This window comes from Scyliorhinus torazame, chromosome 24, assembly GCF_047496885.1.
Source record: "Scyliorhinus torazame isolate Kashiwa2021f chromosome 24, sScyTor2.1, whole genome shotgun sequence".
Lineage (NCBI taxonomy): Eukaryota > Metazoa > Chordata > Chondrichthyes > Carcharhiniformes > Scyliorhinidae > Scyliorhinus > Scyliorhinus torazame.
In genome coordinates, this window is record NC_092730.1 from 6,855,174 (window position 1) to 6,874,569 (window position 19,396).

Below are 19,396 nucleotides of genomic sequence, written 5' to 3' on the forward strand. Positions count from 1 at the left end.
CACACACTCTCTCACACACACCTCTCTCACACACTCTCTCTCACACACTCTCACACACACCTCTCACACTCTCCCTCACACACACACCTCTCACACACACACTCTCTCTCACACACTCTCTCTCGCTCTCACACTCTCTCACACACACACACTCTCCCTCTCACACACCTCTCTCTCACTCACATATACTCTCTCTCTCACACACTCTCTCTCCCACACACACCTCTCTCTCACACACACTCTGTCTCCCACACATACCTCTCTCACTCACACACACTTTATCTCACACACACCTCTCACACACTCTCTCTGACACTCACATTCTCACACTCTCTCTCTCACACACCTCTCTCTCTCACACTCTCACACACACACTCTCTCACACACACTCTTCTCTCACACACACACCTTTCACTCACGTACACTCTCTCTCTCACACACTCTCTCTCTCTCCCCCACACACACCTCTCTCTCACACACTCTCTCACACACACACCTCTCACACACACCTCTATCACACAGAGACCTCTCTCACACACACACCTCTCTCTCACCTCTCACACACACTCACCTCACACACACACCTCTCTCACACACACCTCTCACACACTCACGCACACCTCTCTCTCACACCTCACACACACCTCTCACACTCACCTCACATACCTCACACACACACACACCTCTCACACTCACACACATCTCTCACACACACCTCTCTCACACACTCTCTCTCTCACTCACACACACACACTCTCTCTCACACACACTCATATACACTCACTCACTCTCATTCTGTCATGCTCACTCATACCCGTGTGCAATCTCACGCACATACACACAAATGAACACACACTTGCACGCACTCACACAAATATACACTCTCTCACACATACTCACACACACTCTCTCACACTCACGCTTTCACACGCACACTCTCTCTCACCCGGGCAAATCACAAATATAACACACTCACACAAATACACACTCACTCTCACACACACTCACTCACTCCCACGCACTCTCACACACACACACTCTCACTCATACGCACCCTCACGCTCTCTTTCTCACACACGCGTGCAATTCTTACACACACACTCACTCCCACGCACTCACTCACTCTCTTCCACGCACTCACACACACACTCTCGCTCATACACACCCTCACGCTCTCACGTGCACTCTTTCTCACACACGCGTGCAATTCTTACACACAAACACACACTCACATACACTCACTTTCTCACACACACACGTGCAAATCTTACACACAAATACTCTCACTCACACACAAATTCACTCACTCTCGCGCACACACACACACGTGCAATCTCACGCCCATAAATACACTCACAAATACACACTCACACAAATACACACACACAAATACATTCTCTCACACTCACTCACACACACTTACTCACAAACCCATTCTCTCTGTCTCACACTCACACACATTTAGCCACAGTCTCACACACACTTACTCTCACACACACACTCACTCACTCTCACACTCATTCTGTCACACACACTCACTCAAACCCACACGCAATCTCACGCGCATACACACACAAATGAACACACACTTGCACGCACTCACACAAATATACACTCACACACACACTCACAGACACACATACATACTCTCTCACACACATTCACACATACAAAGAACAAAGAAATGTACAGCACAGGAACAGGCCCTTCGGCCCTCCAAGCCCGTGCCGACCTTGCTGCCCGACTAAACTACAATCTTCTACACTTCCTGGGTCCGTATCCTTCTATTCCCATCCTATTCATATATTTGTCAAGATGCCCCTTAAATGTCACTATCGTCCCTGCTTCCACCACCTCCTCCGGTAGCGAGTTCCAGGCACCCACTACCCTCTGCGTAAAAAACTTGCCTCGTACATCTACTCTAAACCTTGCCCCTCTCACCTTAAACCTTTGCCCCCTAGTAATTGACCCCTCTACCCTGGGGAAAAGCCTCTGACTATCCACTCTGTCTATGCCCCTCATAATTTTGTATACCTCTATCAGGTCTCCCCTCAACCTCCTTCGTTCCAGTGAGAACAAACCGAGTTTATTCAACTGCTCCTCATAGCTAATGCCCTCCATACCAGGCAACATTCTGGTAAATCTCTTCTGCACCCTCTCTAAAGCCTCCACATCCTTCTGGTAGTGTGGCGACCAGAATTGAACACTATACTCCAAGTGTGGCCTAACTAAGGTTCTATTCAGCTGCAACATGACTTGCCAATTTTTATACTCAATGCCCCGGCCAATGAAGGCAAGCATGCCGTATGCCTTCTTGACTACCTTCTCCACCTGTGTTGCCCCTTTCAATGACCTGTGGACCTGTACTCCTAGATCTCTTTGACTTTCAATTCTCTTGAGGGTTCTACCATTCACTGTATATTCCCTACCTGCATTAGACCTTCCAAAATGCATTACCTCACATTTGTCCGGATTAAACTCCATCTGCCATCTCTCCGCCCAAGTCTCCAGACAATCTAAATCCTGCTGTATCCTCCGACAGTCCTCATCGCTATCCGCAATTCCACCAACCTTTGTGTCGTCTGCAAACTTACTAATCAGACCAGTTACATTTTCCTCCAAATCATTTATATATACTACAAAGAGCAAAGGTCCCAGCACTGATCCCTGTGGAACACCACTGGTCACAGCCCTCCAATTAGAAAAGCATCCTTCCATTGCTACTCTCTGCCTTCTATGGCCTAGCCAGTTCTGTATCCACCTTGCCAGCTCACCCCTGATCCCGTGTGACTTCACCTTTTGTACTAGTCTACCATGAGGGACCTTGTCAAAGGCCTTACTGAAGTCCATATAGACAACATCTACTGCCCTACCTGCATCAATCATCTTAGTGACCTCCTCGAAAAACTCTATCAAGTTAGTGAGACACGACCTCCCCTTCACAAAACCGTGCTGCCTCTCACTAATACGTCCATTTGCTTCCAAATGGGAGTAGATCCTGTCTCTAAGAATTCTCTCCAGTAATTTCCCTACCACTGAAGTAAGGCTCACCGGCCTGTAGTTCCCGGGATTATCCTTGCTACCCTTCTTAAACAGAGGAACAACATTGGCTATTCTCCAGTCCTCCGGGACACCATCTGAAGACAGCGAGGATCCAAAGATTTCTATCAAGGCCTCAGCAATTTCCTCTCCAGCCTCCTTCAGTATTCTGGGGTAGATCCCATCAGGCCCTGGGGACTTATCTACCTTAATATTTTTTAAGACACCCAACACCTCGTCTTTTTGGATCACAATGTGACCCAGGCTATCTACACCCCCTTCTCCAGACTCAACATCTACCAATTCTTTCTCTTTGGTGAATACTGATGCAAAGTATTCATTTAGTACCTCGCCCATTTCCTCTGGCTCCACACATAGATTCCCTTGCCTATCCTTCAGTGGGCCAACCCTTTCCCTGGCTACCCTCTTGCTTTTTATGTACGTGTAAAAAGCCTTGGGATTTTCCTTAACCCTATTTGCCAATGACAATACACTCTCTCACATACTCTCACACTCACTGTCACACACACTCACTGTCACACACACACACACGCGTGCAATCTCACGCCCATAAATACTCACAAAAATACCCACTCACTCACTCACACAAATACACTCTCTCACACTCACTCACACACCCACTTTCTCACATAGTCTCACACTCACTCACTCTCACACATTTAGTCACGCTCTCACACACTCTTAAATACACACACTCACTGTCTCACACACTCATACAAACTCACATACACTCACTCACTCTCACACACTCATTCTGTCACACTCACTCATACTCGCGCGCAATCTCACGCACATACACACAGAAATGAACACACACTTGCACACTCACACAAATATACTCTCTCACACTCACTCACTCTCACACGTACTCTCTCTCACTACATACACTCACACACTCTTTCTGTCACTCTCTCACACACAAATACACACATACTCACACTCACTCTCACATACACATCTCACTAACACACACTCAGTCACTCTCACACACACACACCCTCACTCACACAAAATACACTCTCTCTCACACATACACTCACTCACACTCTTGCAGATTCACTCATTCACACACGCAATTACACTCACACACAAATACTCACTCTCTCACACCAACTACACACTCACTCACACACAAATACACACTCTCACACACACTCACTCTCTCTCACACACACTCTCTCACACACACGCACAATCTCAAACATTCTCTCTTTCTCATACACACTGTCACACTCTCTCACACACCCACGCTGTTTTGCACACATGCTCTTTCTCGCACACGCTCTCTCGCACACACTTACTGACACACTCTCACAGACACACAATACAGGCACACAAACGCACACTCACAATGCAGACACACCCAATACACACACACTCAATAGACACTCACAATAGACACACACACACTCACAATCACAGTAGACACTCACAAATACACACAGGATACACAGACACACACAATACCACGCACTCACAATACAGACAGATCACACAAGTGTTACAAAAGAAGAAAACATGCTTTTATTTGAGCATTCCACAACATCAGAAAATCCCAAAGCCCTTTCCAGTTAATGTGTGCTTAACGCGTCGGTCGGTGTTGTCACGGGGAATCAGGGCTGTGAACCGGGTGCTGCGGTTTCCACCCACAGTCCAAAGCTGTGCAGGTTAGGTGGACTGGCCATGATGAATTGCCCCTGGATGTGCAGGTTAGGTTATGTGATTACGGGGATAGGGCTGCTCATTTGAAGGGTCGGTGCAGACTCGATGGGCCGAATGGCCTCCTTCTGCACTGGAGGGATTCTCAGATTCCATAAAGTGAAAGCCAGAGGAATGGGGACAGGTCAGGAACAAGGCGAAAAACCGGGATGATCAAAATGTCCAGTGTGAACATTTACTGCTGATTTTAGATTCCAGGACAGAGGGAGAGACGGGTACATCCACACGAACATCGATAATACAATAACTTCCATTTATGTAGCACCTCTATCATCCCGAGAGCCCCCTAAGGATTATTAACAAACCGGGTTTTGGGTGGGGGGGATTCTCCGCCTCGCGATGCTGCAAAGGCGAGCCGTGATTGAGCGGAGAATCAGGGTTTGCACCTGCTGCCGATTCGGGAGCCAAGACTCCGGTCCTGCGCTGGAGGCAGCAACGCGGCTGGCATCCTGCGCTGGAATTGGATGGGCGGCTGGCCAGGAACGAATAGCACCGGCGAAGGTTGGAGGTGACAATGGCAGGGTTCCGCTGCCAATTGAGTGAGGCAGGAGCAGACGGGGGTGATACTGTCGAGAGAACTGCCCGGGCAGAGGGAGCAGGTTCACATCATCGAGTAAGAACCTCAGGACTGTGAAAAGTCTGGTCGAGGGAGACTTGGTGTCGAGGGGAGCGGAATTTACGGAGCAATAGTTCCAATCTTTCTTTGTAACAGAGGAACTGGAGAGATTGTGGAAGAAGCAGGGAGGCAGTGAAGGAGAGGAGATGGGCTGAATGTCAATCAGCGTGCATATGGATAACCCCATTTGTGTGCACGTGATGTTGCCAAGGGCAAAACGGATGAGGGCGAGGGCAGGATAGAAAAATACGGCGAAGCTGCAAATCCATCTCTCTCTCTCCTTTCTTATCCAAATACATGGAGATGGCAGACTCTAGATATCTGCCGTACGGTGTAATAGCTCCGTGACTGTGACTCTCTGTCCCCCCTCTCTCTCCTTAAAGACGCTCCTTAAACCTGCACCTGACAAGCTTTCTGTCACCTCTCCCGAGTGAGGAAAAGACTGAGATTTGATAGAGAGGGGCAAAATCACGAGGGGGCTGGGGAGAGTAGACGGGGAGAACTTGTGCAAACTCTTAAAAGGATCAATAACGAGAGTGAAGGCACAGATTTAAAGTGATTTGAAAAAGGAGCAGCTGTGACGTGAGGGAAAATCTTTTCCAGACAGCGAGTGGTTGGGGTCTGGAACGCGCTGCCTGGGAGTGTGGTGGAGGCGGGTTCAATCGAGACATTCGAGAGGGGGTGGGGGGGGTTATTGAATGGAAACAATTGGCAGGGGTAATGGGGAAAAGGCCGGGGAACGGCGCTGAGTCACGATGCCCGGGGAACGGCGCTGAGTCACGATGCTCGGGGAAACGGCGCTGAGTCACGATGCCCGGGGAACGGCGCTGAGTCACGATGCCCGGGGAACGGCGCTGAGTCACGGTGCCCGGGGAACGGCGCTCAGTCAGGATGCCCGGGGAACGGCGCTGAGTCACAATGCCCGAGGAACGGCGCTGAGTCACGATGCCCGGGGAACGGCGCTAAGTCACGATGCCCCGGGAAACGGCGCTAAGTCACGATGCCCGGGGAACGGCGCTCCGTCACGATGCCCGGGGAACGGCGCTCAGTCACGATGCCGGGGAACGGCGCTCAGTCACGATGCCCGGGGAACGGCGCTAAGTCACGATGCCCGTGGAACGGCGCTCAGTCACGATGCCCGGGGAACGGCGCTGAGTCACGATGCCCGGGGAACGGCGCTAAGTCACGATGCCCGGGGAACGGCGCTGAGTCACGATGCCCGGGGAACGGCGCTGAGTCACGATGCCCGGGGAACGGCGCTGAGTCACGATGCCCGGGGAACGGCGCTGAGTCACGATGCCCGGGGAACGGCGCTGAGTCACGATGCCCGGGGAACGGCGCTAAGTCACGATGCCCGGGGAACGGCGCTCAGTCACGATGCCCGGGGAACGGCGCTCAGTCACGATGCCCGGGGAACGGCGCTGAGTCACGATGCCCGGGGAACGGCGCTGAGTCACGATGCCCGGGGAACGGCGCTGAGTCACGATGCCCGGGGAACGGCGCTGAGTCACGATGCCCGGGGAACGGCGCTCAGTCACGATGCCCGGGGAACGGCGCTCAGTCACGATGCCCGGGGAACGGCGCTCAGTCACGATGCCCGGGGAACGGCGCTCAGTCACGATGCCCGGGGAACGGCGCTCAGTCACAATGCCCGGGGAACGGCGCTCAGTCACGATGCCCGGGGAACGGCGCTCAGTCACGATGCCCGGGGAACGGCGCTACGTCACGATGCCCGGGGAACGGCGCTAAGTCACGATGCCCGGGGAACGGCGCTGAGTCACGATGCCCGGGGAACGGCGCTGAGTCACGATGCCCGGGGAACGGCGCTCAGTCACGATGCCCGGGGAACGGTGCTCAGTCACGATGCCCGGGGAACGGCGCTCAGTCACGATGCCCGGGGAACGGCGCTCAGTCACGATGCCCGGGGAACGGCGCTCAGTCACGATGCCCGGGGAACGGCGCTCAGTCACGATGCCCGGGGAACGGCGCTAAGTCACGATGCCCGGGGAACGGCGCTCAGTCACGATGCCCGGGGAACGGCGCTCAGTCACGATGCCCGGGGAACGGCGCTCAGTCACGATGCCCGGGGAACGGCGCTCAGTCACGATGCCCGGGGAACGGCGCTCAGTCACGATGCCCGGGGAACGGCGCTCAGTCACGATGCCCGGGGAACGGCGCTCAGTCACGATGCCCGGGGAACGGCGCTACGTCACGATGCCCGGGGAACGGCGCTAAGTCACGATGCCCGGGGAACGGCGCTGAGTCACGATGCCCGGGGAACGGCGCTGAGTCACGATGCCCGGGGAACGGCGCTCAGTCACGATGCCCGGGGAACGGTGCTCAGTCACGATGCCCGGGGAACGGTGCTCAGTCACGATGCCCGGGGAACGGCGCTCAGTCACGATGCCCGGGGAACGGCGCTCAGTCACGATGCCCGGGGAACGGCGCTCAGTCACGATGCCCGGGGAACGGCGCTAAGTCACGATTCCCGGGGAACGGCGCTAGGTCACGATGCCCGGGGAACGGCGCTAAGTCACGATGCCCGGGGAACGGCGTTTAGTCACGATGCCTGGGGAACGGCGCTCAGTCACGATGCCCGGGGAACGGCGCTGCGTCACGATGCCCGGGGAACGGCGCTCAGTCATGATGCCCGAGGAACGGCGCTCAGTCACGATGCCCGGGGAACGGCGCTCAGTCACGATGCCTGGGGAACGGCGCTCAGTCACGATGTCCGGGGAACGGCGCTGAGTCACGATGCCCAGGGAACGGCGCTCAGTCACGATGCCCAGGGAACGGCGCTGAGTCACGATGTCCGGGGAACGGCGCTGAGTCACGATGCCCAGGGAACGGCGCTCAGTCACGATGCCCGGGGAACGGCGCTCAGTCACGATGCCCGGGGAACGGCGCTCAGTCACGATGCCCGGGGAACGGCGCTGAGTCACGATGCCCGGGGAACGGCGCTCAGTCACGATGCCCAGGGAACGGCGTTTAGTCACGATGCCCGGGGAACGGCGCTAAGTCACGATGCCCGGGGAACGGCGCTGAGTCACGATGCCCGGGGAACGGCGCTCAGTCACGATGCCCAGGGAACGGCGCTCAGTCACGATGTCCGGGGAACGGCGCTGAGTCACGATGCCCAGGGAACGGAGCTGAGTCACGATGCCCGGGGAACGACGCTGAGTCACGATGCCCAGGGAACGGCGCTGAGTCACGATGCCCGGGGAACGGCGCTACGTCACGATGCCCGGGGAACGGCGCTAAGTCACGATGCCCGGGGAACGGCGCTCAGTCACGATGCCCGGGGAACGGCGCTACGTCACGATGCCCGGGGAACGGCGCTAAGTCACGATGCCCGGGGAACGGCGCTCAGTCACGATGCCCGGGGAACGGCGCTCAGTCACGATGCCCGGGGAACGGCGCTCAGTCACGATGCCCGAGGAACGGCGCTAAGTCACGATGCCCGGGGAACGGCGCTAAGTCATGATGCTCGTTTGGAGAGACGGTGCAGAGACGATGGACCGAATAGCCTCCCTCTGCGCCCGTGACCACTCCGCGGTGTGTCACGAGATCCTTTGTCCAATGTTTGTCTGATTTATGTTCCAGTAGGAAGGGCCTGGGACATTCTCCTCCAGCACGGCAGCTATGTCAATGCAGGATGTTGTTGTTTATGGGACGAGGACGTGGGATGGGTTGTCGTGGTCTGTGGAGGCCGGGGAGTGTGGGAGCTGAATCACAGCTGTACAAAAGCTCCACTACAAACAGCTCGCCTCGGAATAACCTTTAACCGTCTGAGGTTTTTAAAAAAAAAACTGATTAAAAATATGAAAACAATTGACCTGAAGGAGGCACCATAGGGGCCGCAGTTCCGGGAGTTCGGATAATCCCTTGACCCTCTGCATTGGCCTGTTAGCATTTTCCCACGCTTTCTTCCCCTCTCTCTCCTTCTTAAAGACGCTCCTTAAAACTGCACCTGAGCAAGCTCACCTCTCCTTGATGAGGAAAAGACTGAGGAGATTTGACAGAGAGGAGTGAAATCCCACGAGCGGCTGGGTGATAACGGCCGGGTTCTTGCTAGCTGTGGGCGTTCTCGAGAGCATGCCCCCCCCCACCCCCCGAAGTCAGCACAAATCAAATCAGACGGCAATTGTTCAGGATTGTTCCGGAAGCCCTCCCATAGGAGTGGCTGGGCTGCAAAAGTACTTTGGGGCGTGCTGAGGTCGTGACGGGGTTCTATCCGAATGCAAGTCCGCTCCTTCCTCTGGTGTGCCCACCTCTGCCCATCATGGAGACTGGGGCCGACCCTTCAATGCCTCCCACGCGATGGTCCAGGTGTGAACCTGAACACAGAGCCCCGGCCGGCTATCCCGCCACAGGAGGCATCACAGCCAAGATTCTCACCCAGCCTGACAGGAAAGTCAGTGTGCTGAAGGGCTAGGATTCAAAGGGAACGTTAGGGGATTGGAGGGATGGGATTTGAGGGAAAATTGGGGGATTGGAGGAATGGGATTTGAGGGAGTTGGGGTTTGGAGGAATGGGATTTGAGGGAGAGTTGGGGATTGGAGGGATGGGATTTGAGGAAGAGTTTGGGATTTTAGGAATGAGATTTGAGGGAGAGTTGGGGATTTTAGGAATGGGATTTGAGGGAGTTGGGATTGGAGGAATGGGATTTGAGGGAGTTGGGGATTGGAGGAATGGGATTTGAGGGAGTTGGGGTTTGGAGGAATGGGATTTGAGGGAGAGTTGGGGATTGGAGGGATGGGATTTGAGGAAGAGTTTGGGATTTTAGGAATGAGATTTGAGGGAGAGTTGGGGATTTTAGGAATGGGATTTGAGGGAGTTGGGATTGGAGGAATGGGATTTGAGGGAGTTTGGGATTTTAGGAATGGGATTTGAGGGAGAGTTGGGGATTTTAGGAATGTGATTTGAGGGAGAGTTGGGGATTGGAGGAATGGGATTTGAGGGAGTTGGGGATTGGAGGGATGGGATTTGAGGAAGAGTTGGGGATTTTAGGAATGGGATTTGAGGGAGTTGGGGATTGGAGGAATGGGATTTGAGGGAGAGTTGGGGATTGGAGGAATGGGATTTGAGGGAGTTGGGGATTGGAGAAATGGGATTTGAGGGAGAGTTGGGGATTGGAGGAATGGGATTTGAGGGAGTTGGGGATTGGGGGAATGGGATTTGAGGGAGAGTTGGGGATTGGAGGAATGGGATTTGAGGGAGCGTTGGGGATTGGAGGAATGGGATTTGAGGGAGGGTTGGGGATTGGAGGAATGGGATTTGAGGGAGTTGGTGATTGGAGGAATGGGATTTGAGGGAGAGTTGGGGATTGGAGGAATGGGATTTGAGGGAGTTGGGGATTGGGGGAATGGGATTTGAGGGAGTTGGTGGTTGGGGGAATGGGATTTGAGGGAGTTGGTGATTTGAGGATTGGGATTTGAGGGAGTTGGGGATTGGAGGAATGGGATTTGAGGGAGTTGGTGATTGGAGGAATGGGATTTGAGGGAGTTGGGGATTGGGGGAATGGGATTTGAGGGAGAGTTGGTGATTGGAGGAATGGGATTTGAGGGAGTTGGGGATTGGAGGAATGGGATTTGAGGGAGTTGGGGATTGGGGGAATGGGATTTGAGGGAGAGTTGGTGATTGGAGGAATGGGATTTGCGGGAGAGTTGGGGATTGGAGGAATGGGATTTGAGGGAGTTGGGGATTGGGGGAATGGGATTTGAGGGAGTTGGTGATTGGAGGAATGGGATTTGAGGGAGCGTTGGGGATTGGACCATGTTAAAGTACAAATAAACCAACGGTGTGACGGCGCAGTGGGTTAGCACTGCTGCCTTACGGGGGGGGGCGGTGCAGTCGCTTAGCACTGCTGCCTCACGGGGGGGGAGGGGGGGGGAGAGGTGCAGTGGATAGCACTGTTGCCTCACGGCGCTGAGGTCCCAGGTTCGATCCCGGCCCTGGGTCACTGCCCGTGTGGAGTTTGCACATTCTCCCCGTGTCTGCGTGGGTTTCGTCCCCTCAACCCAAAGATGTGCAGGGCAGGTGGATTGGCCGCGCTAAATTGTCCCTTAATAACAAAAATATAATTGAAAAAAGTACAAACTAAGATTTGGGGAAAGGTGAAATCCTGATAAATCAGTAGTCTTGGAGTCCAATCATTGTTCCGTGTTTGTGATTAAAACCTGTCTCATCCTCTCAATATCCCAAAGTGTGTTTTGGATTATGAAGTGTAATTGTTGTTCTGTCGGCTTCATGGTAACCTAGTTGTGCACAGAGAGATCCCAGGAACAATCTGCAGGAAGGGATTCATCTGTTTTTGGCCGAGGGCACACAGCCGTCCCGTTCCTCCGTGCACGGTGCTGTGGGATATTATCTCCAGCATGCGAGTTCCTGTTTTAACAACTGCCCTCAGGCTGGCTGCGCAGCACTCCCTCGACACTGCCCCGGCAGCTCCGGCCGGGGGCGTGAGCGCAGACGCCAGGACAGAGTTCCAAGCCGGGATTGGGGCGACACTGAGTTGGGCCAAGCTCACACTTTCCGAGGGAACGCCACGGAAAAGGAGGAGCTGCCTCTCCCCCCTAACTGGGGTTTGCAACCCAGGCCGGCGGCTCAGACAAACCCCCAGGCTGCTTGTGGAAGGTGACGACTGCCGCGGAGCATCGCAGGTGCAGAATCCAACGGCCATCGCCATCCGTGAGCAGCTGGAGAGAGGAACAAATGAGTGCGTTTTGTGGAACTGTAGAAACGCAGAGCTTTTTCAGACGTTGGATACCATTTCGTCCACACAAATCCATCTTTAATGATGTTGGCTGAGGGATAAATATTGTGCCTCAGGACACAGGGGAGAACCGCCCTTTGCTCTTCTTCTGAGAGTCTTTAAGCTCCACGCAGCGGCTCCGTCGCCTGGGTAAGGGTCGCTGCGCCACCTGATCGGTGACCCCCTTTCAGATCAAAGTTACCAGGCGGCACGGGGCGACAGAGGGCTCCCCGCCTGGAGGAGGCCTGCGTGGGATGGGTGGTGGTGGAGGGTGAGAGGTGAATGGGGAGCGCGGCGTTGAAGAGGCCCTGTCCATGGGAGGGCAGGGGTGGAGAAACCAGAATGCCACACTTCACATTGACGGAGACCCCCCCCCCTCCCCCCCATTTATCACAAACTCCCAGAGACGCCAGCCAGTGTCCTCAATCTGCCGAGGAACCAGGAAACATTGGAATGGCTGTTTGCACCTCTCACTTCGCCCCCACCTCCAAACTAAATAATAACCCCCCCACACACAACATTGATCGAAAGGATCTCCTCAATACCAGGGGTGAGGATTCAGAGCCTCATACACAGGGGGGGAAGTGGAGGAACGATTGGGGTCAGATGTTTCTGGCACAGTGGGGGGGGTGGGGGGTGAAGCTCTCCTGGGTGAATAGTCTTGAAGCACTCAGCTTCCTCGCCTCAGCTCTCCAGTTTGTTTCGATAATATTGATTCGATTAGGTGTCCCCCCCGCCGTCTGTCTCGCACGCTGATCACCTGGGTCAGTGCCAGTCTCGGTGAATGCCCCTCCTCCTCCACGTCGGGGCTCCTATTGGACGGAGAGGATTTCGCACCTGGGGCCGGGCTCCAGGTTGGCCACACTGGGCCGCACCTCCTGCTCTTTGTCCATAATCTGCAGGACGTCGTCCAAGATGGACGGACCCAGGTCCAGGTGGAGGGAGAGGAGGGACACGGCGTTGGAAAGCAAGTTGCTCTCCGGAACGTCCGTCACCACAAAGTCCCCCTTCGAGGGGGCCAGGCTGTTGGTAGCCTGCTCATCCCGAGAATGTCCCTCTGCCTCCGACTGCCGGGCGCGGAGGCCGGAATCCGGACCATCCTGCCTCTTGTCCGTTTGCCCCGAGGGCGTCTCATTGGCTGGGGGCTCTCCCTCCTGATCGCCCAGGTGCAGCCTGGGGGGCTTGGGGGGGGCCCCGGCCGCGGGCAGGGCGACGAGCCGAGGGCCCCCGATCGCCGGCAGGGAGATGGCGTTCTTCAAGAGGGGCGAGGATGGCTGCTGCTCGCCGTACAGGCTGGCGGCCCTGGTCAACTCGTAGGACACGTACCGCCCAGCCTTCCTCGCCAAGGTGCTGGCCTGTCTCTCCGGCAGCAGGTGGAACTTCCCTTTCAGGAAGGAAATGTCGCCAAAGATGTCGTCCTCCCCCCCGCTGCCGATGTGAATGGTGTGGCGGAAATCTGCCAGCGGCAAGCTGATCATCTCGGAAGACAGGATGTCGCGTAACTTTTCCTTCTTTCCTCTCCGGGTGGTCCGCTTCACACAGATGGGGGCCTTGGCTGACATCTTTTGTTGCTGTCTCTGTCTCTCTGTCTGTCTCGCTCTGTCTCTCTCTCTCTGTCTCTCTCTCTGTCTCTCACTCTCTGTCTCTCACTCTCTCTGTCCCTCTCTGTCCCTCTCTCTCCCTCTCTCTCTCTGTCTCTCTCTCTCTGTCTCTCTCTTTCTGTCTCTCTGTCTCTGTGTCTCTCTCTCTGTCTCTCTCTCTCTGTCTCTCTCTCTCTGTGTCTCTTTCTCTGTCTCTCTCTCTCTGTCTCTCTCTCTCTCTGTCTCTCTCTCTCTCTCTGTCTCTCTCTCTCTCTCTCACTCTCTCTCTCTGTCTCTCCCCCTCTCTCTGTCTCTCTGTGTCTCTATCTCTGTCTCTGTCTGTCTCTGTCTCTCTCCCTGTTTCTCTCTCTCTCTCTCTCTCTGTCTCTCTCTCTCTGTCTCTCTCTCTGTCTCTCTCTCCGTTTCTCTCTCTGTCTCTCTCTCTGTCTCTCTCTCTCTGTCTCTCTTTCTCTCTCTCTCTGTCTCTCTCTGTCTCTCTCTCTCTCTCTCTGTCTCTCTTTCTCTCTCTCTCTGTCTCTCTCTCTGTCTCTCTCTCTCTCTGTCTCTCTCTCTCTCTCTGTCTCTCTCTCTCTCTCTGTCTCTCCCCCTCTCTCTGTCTCTGTCTCTCTGTGTCTCTCCGTCTCCCTCTCTCTCCCTGTAACAGTCAGCTGCTGTCTTCAGTGAAGATGACTTGTCTCCCCCGATTCAGGCGAAGAAAGTCCTGCAGCCACTCTCACACGATTGCAGCAGCTGAGCGATATTTCTGGGATATTTCAGCGGGAATATGCAGAGGGAGGGCGACAGGAGGGATGAATTTCCCCAGGAAGGGCTCAAACTCAACAGCAAGCTGCGATTCCCATCCACACAAAGATTCACTCTGGCGAGTTGCAGTTCGACTCCTTCACCGGCAGTAAAAGACAACAATCCTCTCGCCGTCCGCCTCGTCACGCACCTCACGCATCACCTGCAGCCAAAACAGGCAAGAGAAACAGTGAGAAACTACACAGAAAGAGGCTGGAAGAAAGCTCAGCTCAGACAGCGTCTGTGGAGAGAGCAACAGAGTTAATGTTTCAGCTCAATGAACTTTCACCACAACTGGAAGCACTGAAGGAGTGCCGCACTGTCAGAGGGTCAGTACTGAGGGAGCGCCGCACTGTCAGAGGATCAGTACTGAGGGAGCGCCGCACTGTCAGAGGGTCAGTACTGAGGGAGTGCTGCACTGTCAGAGGGTCAGTACTGAGGGAGCGCTGCACTGTCAGAGGGTCAGTACTGAGGGAGTGCCGCACTGTCAGAGTGTCAGTACTGAGGGAGTGCCGCACTGTCAGAGGGTCAGTACTGAGGGAGTGCCGCACTGTCAGAGGGTCAGTACTGAGGGAGTGCCGCACTGTCAGAGGGTCAGTACTGAGGGAGTGCTGCACTGTCAGAGGGTCAGTACTGAGGGAGCGTTGCACTGTCAGAGGGTCAGTACTGAGGGAGTGCTGCACTGTCAGAGGGTCAGTGCTGAGGGAGTGCTGCACTGTCAGAGGGTCAGTACTGAGGGAGCGTTGCACTGTCAGAGGGTCAGTACTGAGGGAGTGCTGCACTGTCAGAGGGTCAGTACTGAGGGAGTGCGCACTGTCAGAGGGTCAGTACTGAGGGAGTGCTGCACTGTCAGAGGGTCAGTACTGAGGTAGTGCTGCACTGTCAGAGGGTCAGTACTGAGGGAGTGCCGCGCTGTCAGAGGGTCAGTACTGAGGGAGTGCCGCACTGTCAGAGGGTCAGTGCTGAGGGAGTGCCGCGCTGTCAGAGGGTCAGTACTGAGGGAGTGCCGCACTGTCAGAGGGTCAGTGCTGAGGGAGTGCCGCACTGTCAGAGGGTCAGTACTGAGGGAGTGCTGCACTGTCAGAGGGTCAGTACTGAGGGAGTGCCGCACTGTCAGAGGGTCAGTACTGAGGGAGTGCCGCACTGTCAGAGGGTCAGTGCTGAGGGAGTGGTGCACTGTTAGAGGGTCAGGACTGAGGGAGTGCCGCACTGTCAGAGGGTCAGTACTGAGGGAGTGCCGCACTGTCAGAGGGTCAGTACTGAGGGAGTGCCGCACTGTCAGAGGGTCAGTACTGAGGGAGTGCCGCACTGTCAGAGGGTCAGTGCTGAAATAAAATATAGTAAAGATAACTAACTAACTATACAATGTAATAATGAAATAACTTAGAACTGCTCTCTCTAGCTATTCTAGGTCTTGTCTGTTCTGTCTCCTGAAGTACATTCTCTCAGAAAGAGCAGGAAAGTCTTTCTTATACCATCTGAGAGTGAGATACCTAGTGTTGAATTGACTGTGCTACTTTTCCACACATTGATCATGGATATTGATGTACAGAGATCACGACATAAATTGGCTGCTGCATTTGCTACATCACAGCAGGTATGACAGTACTTTCACTACAAAGCACCTTGGGACGCCCTGAGCGGGGACCCCCTGAGCGGGGACGCCCTGAGCGGGGACGCCCTGAGCGGGAACGCCCTGAGCGGGGACGCCCTGAGCGGGGACGCCCTGAGCGGGGACCCCCTGAGCGGGGACGCCCTGCGGCGGGGACGCCCTGAGCGGGGACGCCCTGAGCGGGGACGCCCTGAGCGGGGACCCCCTGAGCGGGGACGCCCTGCGGCGGGGACGCCCTGAGCGGGGACCCCCTGAGCGGGGACGCCCTGCGGCGGGGACGCCCTGAGCGGGGACGCCCTGAGCGGGGACGCCCTGCGGCGGGGACGCCCTGCGGCGGGGACGCCCTGAGCGGGGACGCCCTGAGCGGGGACGCCCTGAGCGGGGACGCCCTGAGCGGGGACGCCCTGCGGCGGGGACGCCCTGGGCGGGGACGCCCTGCGGCGGGGACCCCCTGAGCGGGGACGCCCTGCGGCGGGGACCCCCTGAGCGGGGACGCCCTGAGCGGGGAAAGCCATGGGGAATTTGTCCTTCAGTCACAGCCCCCTGTTACCGGGTGAGGGAGGAGGAATCAGGAAGCTGTGTGCTCACAGGTGGGTTTTGTTTTAGAAACGGGGAAGCGGATTGAAGCAGAACATACCCAGGGAATCCAATTCAGTTCCGGGTTAAGGTGCCAACGATTTACTCAGTTTTAAGGTATCGCAGATATGTGTGTGTGTGTGTGTGCGACTGTGTGTGTGTGTGTATGTGTGTTTGTCTGTCTGTGTGTGTGTGTATGTGTGTGTGTATGTGCGTCTGTGTGTGTGCGTCTGTGTGTGTGTGCGTCTGTGTGTGTGTGCGTGTGTGTGCGTGTGTCTGTGCGTGTATCTGTGTGTGTGTGTGTAAGTGTGTGTGTGTATGTCCGTGTGTGTGTCTTTGTGTGTGTGTGTTTGTGTAAGTGTGTGTGTGTATGTCCGTGTGTGTGTCTTTGTGTGTGCCTGTGTATGTCCGTGTGTGTATGTCTGTGTGTGTGTGTGTTTGTGTAAGTGTGTGTGTGTATGTCCGTGTGTGTGTCTATGTGTATGTATATGTCTGTGTGTGTGTGTCTGTGTGTGTATGTCTGTGTGTGTATATGTCTGTGTGTGTCTGTGTGTATGTCCGTGTGTGTGTCTATGTGTGTGTGTGTATATGTCTGTGTGTGTGTGTGTGTCTATGTCTGTGTGTATATGTCTGTGTGCGTGTCTGTGTGTGAATGTGTCTGTGTATATGTCTGTATGTGTGTATGTCTGTGTGTGTGTATGTCTGTGTGTGTATGTGTCTGTCCGTGTGTGTATGTGTGTGTGTATGTCTGTGTGTGTGTGTATGTCTGTATGTGTGTGTATGTCTGTGTGTGTGTCCGTGTGTATGTGTGTGTGTATGTCTGTATGTGTGTATGTCTGTGTGTGTGTATGTCCGTGTGTGTATGTCTGTGTGTGCGTGTAAGTGTGTGTATGTCTGTGTGAATGTCTGTGTGTGAATGTCTGTGTGTGTCTGTGTGTGTATGTCTGTGCGTGTGTGTATATATGTGTGTATATTTCAGAGAGTGTATGAACATATGTATCTCTGTTTATAAAAGATTTCAGTGAAATGAGACACTCGAAACAACAGTGTCACATTGAACCCAATCCCCGGGTATCAGACTGAGCAGAGCACACTGATGTTTATTTGACGAGGTTTACAGACTGTTGTGCGACGGGATGGATTTACCGCAGTCATGTCTCAGTGAGGGGAGACACACAACCAGCGTCAAGATGTGCGAGCTATCTCACTCAGAGCACACAGATGTGCGAGCTATCTCACTCAGAGCACACAGATGTGCGAGCTATCTCACTCAGAGCACACAGATGTGCGAGCTATCTCACTCAGAGCACACAGATGTGCGAGCTATCTCACTCAGAGCACACAGATGTGCGAGCTATCTCACTCAGAGCACACAGATGTGCGAGCTATCTCACTCAGAGCACACAGATGTGCGAGCTATCTCACTCAGAGCACACAGATGTGCGAGCTATCTCACTCAGAGCACACAGATGTGAGAGCTATCTCACTCAGAGCACACAGATGTGCGAGCTATCTCACTCAGAGCACACAGATGTGCGAGCTATCTCACTCAGGGCACACAGATGTGCGAGCTATCTCACTCAGAGCACACAGATGTGCGAGCTATCTCACTCAGAGCACACAGTGATCCACTGGGCTGACAGAGTGTCTGCGGCTGTGTTACTGCCCACTCGCTATCTCCACTGGCTCTGTGACAGGGTAACCTGCCCCGGCCATTCCTCCTGCTCCCCCTCACTGGAGCACAGAGCAGGGAGAGAATCTCAGCCGGGCTCATGCAGCTGAGGGATTGATCAGGTGGGAGCGGGAAGGTTAGGCTGGAGAAGCAGGAAAACCTTCTCTGGCAGAGACCCACGAGGGAGCGAGCTGGGCCTTGGGGAGGCACAGCTGATGAAGTGCGGCAGACAAACACTAACCCAGTGACAAACACGAACCCAGTGACAAACACGAACCCAGTGACAGACACTAACCCAGTGACAGACACTCACTAACCCAGTGACAGCCACTCACTAACCCAGTGACAGACACTGACCCAGTGACAGACACTGACCCAGTGACAGACACTCACTAACCCAGTGACAGACACTAACCCAGTGACAGACACTAACCCAGTGACAAACACTAACCCAGTGACAAAACACGAACCCAGTGACAAACAGGAACCCAGTGACAGACACTAACCCAGTGACAGACACTCACTAACCCAGTGACAGACACTAACCCAGTGACAGACACTCACTAACCCAGTGACAGACACTCACTAACCCAGTGACAGACACTGACCCAGTGACAGACACTCACTAACCCAGTGACAGACACTAACACAGTGACAGACACTCACTGACCCAGTGACAGACACTCACTAACCCAGTGACAGACACTCACTAACCCAGTGACAAACACTAACCCAGTGACAAAACACGAACCCAGTGACAAACACGAACCCAGTGACAGACACTAACCCAGTGACAGACACTCACTAACCCAGTGACAGACACTCACTAACCCAGTGACAGACACTGACCCAGTGACAGACACTCACTAACCCAGTGACAGACCCTAACACAGTGACAGACACTCACTAACCCAGTGACAGACACTAACCCAGTGACAGACACTCACTAACCCAGTGATAGACAGTCACTAACCCAGTGACAGACACTGACCCAGTGACAGACACT

At 54.6% G+C, this 19,396-nt stretch overlaps 1 protein-coding gene across 3 annotated transcripts in view; it reads right to left on the reverse strand.

Annotated features, from left to right (window-relative positions):
• Nucleotides 1–11,211: 11,211 nt before the first annotated feature.
• The window catches only part of LOC140399843 (cdc42 effector protein 2-like), a 28,982-nt gene continuing 20,797 nt past the window's right edge, over nucleotides 11,212–19,396 (reverse strand). For all 3 annotated transcript variants that reach the window (XM_072489297.1, XM_072489300.1, XM_072489299.1), the window contains one exon: nucleotides 11,212–14,693. In XM_072489297.1, the coding sequence (XP_072345398.1) occupies nucleotides 12,962–13,711 (750 nt within the window). In that variant the 5' untranslated portion in view covers nucleotides 13,712–14,693 and the 3' untranslated portion in view covers nucleotides 11,212–12,961. The remainder of the gene's footprint in view (nucleotides 14,694–19,396) is intronic.